Consider the following 12,026-nt stretch of genomic DNA (forward strand, 5'->3'; position numbering starts at 1 on the left):
CAGAGATTACGGAGTCCGTGAAAAGCCGCATCGCCAAAGCTCAAGCATCGTATACACGCCAAGCTAATAAATCTAGACGAGATGTCCAATATAAAGAGGGTCAATGGGTGTATTTACGCATTATCAAGCAACGATTGAAGCAAGTGGGCAAGCGATGCCCTAAGCTGTCCTTCAGGAGCTTCGAACCATTCCCTATTATTCAAAAGATCAACGATGTCTCAATGAAGTTACGTCTACCAGACAGTTGGACTATGCAAAACGTGTTCCACGTAGCTTGATTGAAGCCATATTTTGAACCTCCTCTTTCAGAGATTTTCGACGAGCAACAACTTGAAGTTCTTGATGAAGCCGACGTTATGCAGCCAGAACAGATCCTCCTTCATAAATTCAAGCATGGGTCAGGACGCAGGATCCGGGAGTTTTACACCAAGTTCAGTGATCAAGGTACCCATGAAGCACTGTGGTTGGACGAAGATTTTTTCCAAGAGTTTCGGCGGACTACTTGGAAGCAATGAACCTACCACCAAGTTAAGGAGGAGGGAATGTCACATGCACCCCTACACTTGGGTGCAAGGTGACAAACTGGCTACATGTGACAAGTGCATTATAGTTCCCAGATAGGAGATTTTGTCGTATGCTGTGACCCCTTTGTGAGCCCTTATCCAAGGACAGTCAGGCACAAGCTACATAGGTCAGTCTCTCAGCCTTAGGTGAGGTCAGTAAGTCAGTTCTTGTTCACTAGTACCCACTAGAGAACAGTAGGTTAAGTGTTTCCATCTTATAGTTTAGCTCTTAGCCTAGTCCCTTAGGGTCCCCAAAGGCTGGACAGGTACGCAGGGAAGGCAACTTGCAAAGGCTGCCCAAAACCTCCCCTGGCAAATGAGCTAGGGAGGGCTTTTTATAGGCTGGTTTTAGGCCAACCAGTCTGTAAAACAGACCGACTCAGTCGGCTGTTTACAGACTGGGTTGGTTCAGTCCAGCCCTATAAAAGGGCCCCTTGGCTGCCCTGTTTTCTCATTCAGTTTGCTCCTACCTTCAGTTCTCCTACAGCTCCACTTCAGCCTCCTGTGCAGCCCCTGAGATCCTCAGATCTGGCCCTGCTCTAGCCTCAGTTCCTTGGCCATCAGTTCAGCCTGATCTGAAGGTGACCACGCAGCACAACAGTCGGAGGTTTGGACCAGCAAACGGAGAGAGGTTTGGACACTGTTTCCTCAGCTTTCTCAGCTCTCTTTAACACTTTACATAGCTCACTCTCAGCTCTATATTTCAGTTCATCTCTCAGTTCGCTCATAGGATCAATCACTTCTAGCTTTCACTCTCTCACTCAAGCAGTAACCCTGCATTCCGGTACACAGCACAAGCCTCTTCCTTGCCTTGCAAAAGTGTCCTACATCGTCAGTGTGGACAGCATCAAGGTCTCGGTATTGGTCGGCATTGCCTCTCAGGTCCTTGGGTCTGCTATACGTGTGCACAGTGAGCTCTTCAGAAGCGTGTTCCGCGCTCTCTCAAAGAGTGTTCTTTGTATTTCTCATTCTCCAAGTATAAAGTAAATTCTCCCTTGATTGGGGGAGGGGACCCTCAATGGGTACAGGGACCCAATCGGTTGTCGACTCTACTCTCTCTCTCTCTACCCTTATCTCCTTTCTCTCTCTATGGTAAACAACGCTCATTCCTCGCTAAAGGTTTAAAGAAGGTCTTGCTGTGAATTACACGATCAGATAACCATTGCATGTTACAGTCCCAGCTTGCAGTCTTCCATGCAGTTTGTCCAATAAATGCTTGGCATGTTTGGCTCATTAAACAGAGATATCATCTCTTAGCATACGTCACAAATGAGAAAATAGTGCAATAGCCCTAAGTTTGCCATTTCAAAGGTTTCTCGGAATCCTTTCTGCTTTACTATTAACATTCAATGACTGCAACAATTCACAAAAACAATTCAGAACGTCAACATATAAGACTACGATAAACACTGCCAATTTCTCCGAGGAGAGCAATGGCTTTTTTGAATCACCTTTTCTCAAAGGACAGTAATACTGTATCACCAACTTTGTTCGTCTAAAAGCACATTAGATTGTATACCTTGACATCTTGACCAAACACCGTGAAACATGTAGGCCACTCCATGTTGACTACTACTTCTAAACTTGATGTGGTTTCCAAATGGAATGAGCTATTATAGCTACAGTTATCTCCAAGTAATCAATGAATAGCCTTGGTGAATAAGCATGGCCTAGCAATCACAATAATTTCTACCCAAGATGTCAACTATGTCCTACATGTAGCTCTCCAGCTGTATGGTTGGCTGCTTGAAGGTTGTCAAGACCGTATATCTTCCTTGTGTATCAACATATCCAAAGAAAACGTGTTATTCACTTTCTTTCTCTCTTTAATATGCTGCCTTGTTCCATGGTTAAGAGGGATATTAAAGAGTTCACCTGCCAAGAGAACAGCGAAGAGAAGACAACAAACCAATATTTCATGCACAAGAGAAAGAGGAACATATTACAAAGGAGATTTGCAGAGAAAGGCATGTCTTCTGTATGGATACCTTTCTGGTTCTATTTCAAGATCACAATGCTTATAACTATGCATCTTTATACGATGGAAATATATTCAATCTTACCACTTGATCATTTTTTGGGAAACAAAGGAAACACGCTCATATGCGCAGCTCCTCGAAGGAGAATGAAAGAGCTAATGATATTGGATCCTTGTTAGGGCTTACTGCACCCTTTGGGAGAGTCAAGAAGATATGAACTCTGGCACTAGTAAAAATTTCAAAGTCATTGGGGTCAGTTTAAACATGGGACCCCATCTTAGTGGAAAAGTGGTTTCAGGATTTGAACTCGTCATTTTATGCATGACCTTCTTTCGGCTTGTGTGGATGCTTGTGAAATATGATACATTTTATCTTTGTGAATCACATTTAGCTCTCCTCCTCTTCATAGATAGATGTGATATCTAAGCTAGCTCCTCAAGAGGTGAAGCACTAAGTGGGACACTTTGGGTGAACATGAATGGAAAACTCCAAACGGGGCACAAACCCCAAGCTGTATACATATTCTTTGTGGGGACTTGAGGGAAAGAGAGGCTAGAGTGGAAGGAAGAGTCGAGTTATGTGGCTGAGTGGACTCAAGGAGTGGAGAGTGGAAGAGTCCTGGAACGATAGTTGACGTGGCTACGGGGAGTGAAGGATGTAGGGTGAGGGTGGGAGAATGAAAAGAAGTGTCAAAAATGGCACTCTGGCCATGTGGCATTCCAGGAATGTTCTGTAGGCACCCTGTTACCTAGGGACAGTGTTCCCACATTGAGAGAAGGGGGAACGGCATTCCCTGGAAAACTTTTCTCCCTAGGCAAGCCCTTAAGAGAGCCCGGCCACACAAAGCTTTAGATAAGAAGCTGAATACAGATCCAGACGTTTGTGCATCATGGACAGTTTGATTCAATTGTAGAATAAAGACGTGCAGTCAAAAGTATAAGTCCTGTTTGGAGTAAAGACGTGCTGTTTGGAATAACCCTATGGCAAACATGAAGGCACTTAGCGCAGCCACACCAGCCGTTTATGGCTCAGACAATAAATGTTACGCTATATGGTGCAGTGGAAAGCAACAGTTGTATGTATTTTTCAGTTATCTTGTGCCAAGATCATATGTTCATGTACAGATAAAGAGTAGTATATGGTACATGGTAAAGAAAGGTATAGGGTATGCCCTGTTGTTATGTCCACTAGAGTGCTTTGTCTATTTATACCAGTTATACAACTAATAACGTTGTATTTTGGGTGTCATCTACCGCTATCATGCCGAGCGATGCCCTACCAATATGACAAAATCTTTGTATTTACCCTAATGCATTGCTTTAGCATGAGACTGAGATTTGTTCAACCATTAGGATAAGTCTCGAGTCGTGTGTGTGCGTTCTGCAACATCTCATCAGAGTGGGATTTGAAGGGGTTAATGAGATGTTGTCTTAAATAGGTCACAGTTACGCTGGAAAGTGTTTCCCTGGCCAAAATCCCCCGAAACACCATTTCAGAATCGTTTCTAGACAAAAATGGCATTTCTGTCTGGAAGCGTTTCTGCAGACAGAAACGACGTCTAAAACCTTTCCCCACCAGTTCTTAAATGTTTTCATGTTTCCCCCAAGAGGAACACGCCATTTCCCCTGGTCTACACTCCCTCTTTTGTGCTTTTGACAGTAGACAAATATGATATATATTAGATTGCCATTTGTGGCATTTTGTCACTTGTTACTTGTAGCCTTTTTCATTGATTTAGTGAATCTTCATTGTTCAATCATTTCAAATTTGTATTATGCATTATGTTTAAGTCAGAGTAGGCTGTAGGCTGTAGCACTCTAGTTTCTAAATGTGTGTGTGCTGAATGTAATCTCAAAACCCCCTTTTCTAAACCCCCCTGCTGATGTAGCATTTCCCCCATTCTGGCCCTCCCAACAATCCCGAAATGTTTCCATGTTTCCCATTCCCGTTTCCACTAACCATGAAATAGGGTTTAATGTTCACTTGGGGTGAAACCAAGTACAAAGTTAAGTTAGAAACTTTTAGTTTTAGAAAACTCCAATACGATACATTTCAGCTTGGTGGATCACATTATGCTCCCACTTAAGATGTAAAACCAATCCAGAAAGGAAGGGGGGGTGGACACAGAGAGACAGACAGAGAGAGAGAGAGGGAGAGAGAGAGAGAGAGAGAGAGAGAGAGAGAGAGAGAGAGAGAGGAGGACAAATGAACCCCTGAGGTGACTTCGACAAAACTCACATTCTACAAATTATGAGAGGACCTCAAATGCACGTTCTGTTTATATTTCCCTCCTCCATGCTCATCGAGTGCTCATATAGAAGGACCGCTCACCAGGATTTCATTTAGAACAACTGAAGGAAGAGAGAGAGAGAGAGAGAGAGAGAGAGAGAGAGAGAGACCTTCAGTAGTTCTGAAGGACGAAAACCACCCATCCACATGAAGCAACGCTCTGCTGGTGTCTTCCACATACCAGATACAATATGAAAAACATCTGCTTTGACAGCAATGCCCTTCAGACGGAAGAGTTCATCATAATGTGCAATACCATTGTCCACAAGGACACGCAAGTCGTTATCTGTTACGTGTGCAGCCAAAGCAGACCGAAGCTCACATATTTGTCGATTTTGCTCTTCCACCCATCGCACATAATCCATATCAAATGCAGCAACACCTAAGATAAAAGAAATAGCCATAAAGCTTTTATCAGAGTTGATTACCATATCCCACACAAGCACCAATTCATCCTAACAATATAAGGTCCTATCTTGTCAACCAAGCACAGAGAGAGAGAGAGAGAGAGAGAGGCGGCGGGGGGGGGGGGGGTTCAGATGTGTTACATTTACATTAGAATCATGGTGGGAACCCCAGCTTGAGTACCCATGGCAGACTCGAGACCTAGTCTCTCTATCCCATGATGCTAGCTTATCTCATTGTACACTCTCTCATGGTGCCACAGATCCACTGAACAGAATGCAGGGCAACAGATGCAGATCTCAGACATTTTTCAGAGGCCCTAGCAACCCATACTTGTCTCTGATATGTACCAGTGTCCTATGTATTTTCCCAGGGTTTTTTTTCGTTCTCTATGTTCAAACACATTACAGATATTGTAGGGGTGTGCTACACGGGGTGCATGAACTTGATGTATTTCAGAGTTTGGTCTCATAGGGTCTTTTGCAGACATTTATAAATCTCCCCCCCGCCCCCTCTCTCTATCATGATGAAATGGATAAAGAAGCAGTCACAGAAGCGGACATCATGTGGCAGAGAGGATCCGAGGACGACACCATCAACACACAAGGCAGAGCACTCCGATGCATGATTAATGGGCTGCACATGCCAGTCTTGAATGGAATGCAATTATTCCCTAACACCCACAAGATGACGTGTCTCTCAGCCAGCGGAGGACAGAGTGTGCTAGATTATGCCTTGGTACATGTGGATACTATACCCATTATCAAAAGCTTCAACATAGGGATGAAATATCCGGAATCGGACCATCTCCCAATATGGATGGATCTTGACATACACCTTGAACATAGGGAGCAGAAATTTTCAGCACATGCAGGAGGTTTCAAAGTAGACCCAAACAAACACCAAGTTTATGCAGACACTTTGGATGCAAAGCTGAGAGCAATAACCAACCCCACATGGACAGCCTTGCAGGAAGCAATACTTGCCTCAGCCACGCAAACATTTGGAGCAGCAACAACAAGAAAAAAGAAACAGGTCAAAGGACTACCACACAAGAAATGGTATGACGAGGAATGCAAACAACTACGCCAAGAGCTGAAATACATACTGGATGCAGATAGGCATAAACAACTGGAGAAGACATACAATGCCATCACAAGGAAAAAATAAAGAAAATATATTTTGGAAAGAGAGAAATCTGATTTGGTCACTTTCATAAAAAATCCGAGAGAGGGCTGGAAACAAGTGAAAGGCAGACGGAAACAGGTCATAGGGGATATATCAGATGCAACCAAGCTTAATTATGTTACCAAGTTGTACAATCATGCACTTGCTTCTGATATGGGGAAGGAGGATCTATTGGTCACATGCACTAGTCCTTTCACCTTCGAAGACATTGAAGTTGGACTAAAGAAGATGGCTAATGGCAAAGCATCAGATCACATGAAGATACAGGCGGAATTTGTCAAATGGACAGGACATCGAGCAAGAACATGGCTCTCACACATCCTAACACATGCTCTACACCATGGTTTCCCTCAGGAATGGCAAGAAAATTGGGTCCAGCCTTTACACAAAGGTGGAGACAAAAATTCAGTCACAAATTACAGAACTATAATGGTCAGCTCTACATTGGCCAAGCTCTTCAGTACAGTGCTTGAAATTAAAATCAGCTCATGGGCAGAAGAGGCACAGAAAAGAGCCACCGGACAGGCAGGCTTTCGCAAGGAGCACATGACAGCCGACCACCTTATTACCTTAAGGGTCCTCATGGATGAATGCAGACTGAGAGGACGCACTCTATTTTGTTGTTTTGTGGATTTCAAGAAAGCATTTGACACAGTTCCAAGAGGAGGATTATGGAAGAGAATGCAAGAAATAGGAGTCCCTTTGGCCTTAAGGGTAGGCATCTCTCGCATCTATGAAAAGGTATTATGCCGACTCAAACAAACACAAGGTATGTCTGATGTATTTGAGAGCAATATGGGAGCAAGGCTGCCCTCTATCGCCTACCTTGTTCGGAATATGCATTGACCAACTGGAGGAACTCATCAATGAATTTGCAGTAGAGAAAGGGTTGCAAGGACCGCAATTGGGGCTTTGGACAGTCCTATTGTTGTTATACGCAGATGATGTCGTTCTTTTTGCATACGATCCGGAATCTATGCACAAACTTTTACAAGTGCTTAAAACTTTTTGTAGGGAAAGCGGGCTGCAAGTAAATGTCAGAAAAACAAAGATGATGGCAGTCTGTCCCAATCAGCCAGAACATCCCCTGATTTGCCAGTCCCTTTCACTCTTGGGTCGTTGACTGCAGCTTTGGGGAGAGTTACGAGCTGTTGTCCTTGATGGAAGCTTACGAGTGTGGGCTGTGGGTTTATAGTATTCTGAGGCTGGCTGTTTCCTGAGTATTGGGGGAAAGTTCAGTTCAGTTCTAAGTTTATCTGGTTCGGGCTGTGTAGTCTTTTGGCTCTCTCTGAGTCTGTGTGATCCATGTTTAGTCAGTTTTTGTGGGGGGTTTGTCTCGGTGCCTAATACAAAGACACCTGCTCTGGAACTTGGTTCATAAGCTCATCATCTACGAGCCCACATTGCAACTGATCCCTATGAAGTTTCAACTATCTGACGTGGTGAAGTACATAATTCTTGGTTGTCAACGAGAGTGTGTTTAAGATAAGTTAGTCAAGAGGAGAGATGGCTCATGAATTTCCTCGATTTCACGGGTTGCCCAATGAAGACCCAAAGAGGTTTTTAGAGTGCTTGGAGTTCACAGCTCTTATTAAAGACAGAAATGCTCCAGAAGTCCTTCAGATTCTATCCTTTTGTCTGTTGGGAGAAGCGAGAACTTGGTTGCAGACTTTCTCTGCAAGGATGCGTGATGATCAGGGTGTTCACAAAAACCCGACTTATCCAGAGGTGAGGACAGCTTTCCTGGACAGGTTTATGTGTGTTAGAGATCCTGATGGCATTTGGAGAGAGCTATGTTTATTGCAGCAACAGCCGACTCAGTTAGTGGATGAGTATGTCGGTATGTTCACTGTGTTGTGGAATAAATGGCAGGTGGCCTTATTACCTGAAGTTCCTCCCAGAGTCATAAAAAAGGATAGGTTTGTTGCTGGTCTGAAGCCGGAGATTAGGATAAAGATTGAATGTAAAGAGCTGGTCACTTATGAGGATGCTCTCAGGGTAGCAAAAGAGAAGGAGAGGAAGCAGATAAGATTGTCACAAATGATGCAAGAGATGCCAATGGTTCAGCATGTGCCTGAAATTCTCTCTCATGTGAAGCCAGAAATACAGAAGCCTGAAGTTAGGAAGGAGGAGAATATAAAAGAAGAAATTCATGAAATGTCGGAGCTTATGAAGAGTTTGAGTTTGAATTTGATGAACGGTAGGGGAAGAGGTAGATCATCGGGTGGTTATGGCAAAGGCAACATGCCTTCTTCAAATAATCCAGGCCCGTGGCAGGCTTGACAAGGTCAAGGGTCATTTGCACCTTGTGTCCAGTGCTTTAATTGTGGAGAGTGGGGACATTACAGAGCACACTGTGATAAGTCTCCTCGTGCTGGGGGTGATGTTTATCCATTGCCAACAAGGTTAAATAATAGGGTGAATGATCATAGTGTAGAAGTAAAAGATGCAGGTCAGCCTAGTACCTCTGGAATCCATAAAGCCACTACAGAAGAGAAAGGGAAAGGTAAGGCAGTTACATTTGGCTTGTCGGAGTTGGAGGAAGTTAAAGATGTCATGCCATTAGGGAAGAGAGATAGAGAAGAGGAGATTGGTCCGAGTGCAAAGAAGGGGAAGCAGTCTGAGGAGATGATGACCTACCAAAAGAAGAAGAGCACGAAGCCCAGAAGGAAGTACAGAACTGCAGATTATCCCATGGGGAAGGAGCAAGGAGATTATGATTTGGTGGAAGATCTTTCAGCAAGGAAACTGGACATTACATTTGCCCAAATGATTGGTCTATGCCCAAAGCTTAAAAAAGAATGGAGGCAGGCTGTAAATCCAGCAAAGAAGAACTCTCATAAAGGTACAATTAAGCTGATGTCTGTCTCAGAGTTGCCAGATCTTTTACCTGCTGTAGAAGCCTGGCATAAAGGAAAGGGTTTTGGAGAGGTATAGATGGGGGTGCACAGATTTGTGTGATTACCCAGGCTTGTGTAGAGAGATTAGGACTGAAGATATCCCGCTCCTCTAGTTATCGCATCAGAATGGCAAACCACTCCAAGGTGAAGACTTTAGGGATAGTACCTGGCCTAGAGGTTGAGGCATTTAGTGTTTCATATCGAGTGGATTGTCATGTGATGCCTGCGGGGTTGGGAGCCTATCCTTTGATTCTTGGAAGGCCGTGGTTGAGGAAGGTAGGTGCAATTCAAAATTGGTAGAAAGGAATCTTTTCTGTACATACGAATGGGAAGAAATTGAATTTCGATATGGTAAGCAGGGCTGAGGTTTCAGATTCAACAAGTGAAGAGGAAGAGAGAAGTGAAACCAGCAGTGAGGATGAGAGCTTGATGACTTCAGAAAGTGATGAAGGAACAATAGCATTGGTGGATTTGGTAGATGAGGATTCACATGTAGATTTTGTGGGGTCAACAGGGTTCAGTGAGAAAGAGGTGGATAGGTTTGAGGTTATCGAGCATTTAATGCAGCCCAAATGTTCTCAGGAATCAACCCAGGTGTTGATTGAGCAATCATTGAATCCTGATCTCAATGTTGAGGAGAAAGAAGAATATTTGAAGATGTTGCAGAAATACCCCAATTTGTTTATCACCTCTTATGAGGAGATCAGGGGATTTAAAGGGAAGCCTCTGAGGATTGAGCTAAGGTGCCAAACCTGTTTTTCAGAGAATAAGGAGATTAAGTCCGGAACAGAGAGATGTGCTAAAGGAAGAGGTAGATAAGCTTCTCAAGGCAGGAATAATTTATCTTGTAGTTCACTCTAATTGGATAAGTCATGTGGTCATAGTGCCAAAAGGTGTAGACAAATGGAGAGTCTGTGTCGATTACAAACCTTTGAATGCAGTGACAAAGAGAAACCACTATCCTTTGCCTTTTCTGGATGATATTCTTGATAAAGTGGCGATATCAGGGTACTTCCAAATAGCCATAGCTCAGGATAAAATCAAGATTACTTTCATTACCCCCTGGGGCTGTTTTTGTTACACGAAAATGCCTTTTGGAGTTACCTATTGCCCCTCGCACTATCAGGAGAATTCAGATCTGATTTTATCACCTTTCTTGGATAGTGTTTATTGATGACATCTGTGTCTACAGTGGAAGAAGGGAGCACTGTGGCAAGCTGGATCAGGTATTTTCTGAGATTGATAATAATGGTGGTCAATTAAATCCTAAGAAGACTCAGTTAGCTCAGACCAGCATTAAAATATTAGGGCATATTGTATCTGAGAATGGGATTGAGCCAGATCCAGCTAAAGTAAAAGCTTTAGTTATGTTGTCCTCTCCTGAGAATACCAAGCAGTTGCATACCTTTCTCCAGAAGGTGAAGTATCTGTTGAGATTTATTCATATGTTATCTCAGATTTTGTATCCTCTTCAGCACGTGGTAAAATCTGAGCCTCTGAAATGGACAACAGAGAGTGAAGAGGTGTTTGAGGCAGTTAAGGAATCCTTGACTCATATTTCAAGTGTAAAGCCACCAGATTATTCCAGGACTTTTTATGTGAATACGTCTGTAGGACCAAATGCTATTGGTGCTATCCTTTTGCAGCAGGGAGAGGGTTTAGCCTCTTGTATGCATGTAGGAGATTTCGGTCTTATCTATTGTCAAGGCCTTTTGTGGTTCTTACCTCATGTTCACTACTGCCTCATATGTTGAATAGTACAAACATCTCCAGGAGCATGATTAAATGGATAGTACCTTCTTGGTTGAGAACTCTACCAGCGCTTCCTTGGTTGATCTCCTCACCTATAAGGAAGGACCTATTTTAGTTGAAGATGTGGAGAAGAACACTAACATGAATGTTTTACACTTTGATGGATCTTTAAAAAAAAGTTTAAATAAAAGTACAGGAGGAATTGTCATTTATGATCCTGGAGGAAAGGAGATTCGAAAATGGGAATTCAGCTTGAAGCCAGCAGTAATAATGAAGCTGAATATGCAGCCCTCTTCAAAGGTTTGAAAGTATGCATTAGTCTGGGTATTAAGAGACTCATGATTAAGGGAGATGCTCTGTTGGTTGTGAAGCAAATTTTAGGTGTTTGGAAGGTTAAGCATGTTCATTTGAAGAGATGAATAAGCGCGGTGAAGAAACTGTTAAATCGATTGGATGCCTCGACACTCCAGCATATTGAAAGAGGTAAGAATGTAGATGCACATGATGCTGCGCAGGAAATTACAGCAGCTTATGTTGATGCAGTAGGAGTGCAGGAGCCCTTATACAAAGGAAGGGAGACATTAGCTTGTGAGGAAAGCTTCCTGTTAACTGGTTAAGTGCCTAAAGAAGTTCCGAAACAAAGAAAATACAGATTTATTAAAAGCTGTACTTCTTATTGTCTGATAGATGATGTTCTTTACAAGAAAGGGGCTGATCTAGTGCTCAGAAGAATTCCCTGGCATGAGGAAGTTTTTCATATTCTACAAGCTAATCATGAGGGAGTATATGGAGGACATTTTGCTTTCAAAATCATGCTAAGGAAAATACTTACAGAAGGGTATGTGTGACCATCCCTCTAGAGAGACATAAGACATTGGTGCAGGTCATGCCTACAGTGTCAGCAGATGAGTAAGAGAATCTTACATCCAAAACTCAGAAATATCATGCTT

The 12,026-nt window shown here is 43.1% G+C and overlaps 1 protein-coding gene across 1 annotated transcript in view; it reads right to left on the minus strand.

The window, feature by feature from the left end:
• The window catches only part of LOC147901311 (transcription factor TGA2.2-like), a 33,194-nt gene that overhangs the window by 7,763 nt on the left and 13,405 nt on the right, over positions 1 to 12,026 (minus strand). Inside the window, exon 9 of the mRNA XM_087375405.1 lies at positions 4,942 to 5,213. Within this exon, the coding sequence (XP_087231531.1) occupies positions 4,942 to 5,213 (272 nt within the window). The remainder of the gene's footprint in view (positions 1 to 4,941; positions 5,214 to 12,026) is intronic.

The sequence above is a fragment of the Dipteris shenzhenensis genome, chromosome 6 (genome assembly GCF_047967505.1).
Source record: "Dipteris shenzhenensis isolate YYH24624 ecotype China chromosome 6, Dip_SZ_1.0, whole genome shotgun sequence".
NCBI lineage: Eukaryota > Viridiplantae > Streptophyta > Polypodiopsida > Gleicheniales > Dipteridaceae > Dipteris > Dipteris shenzhenensis.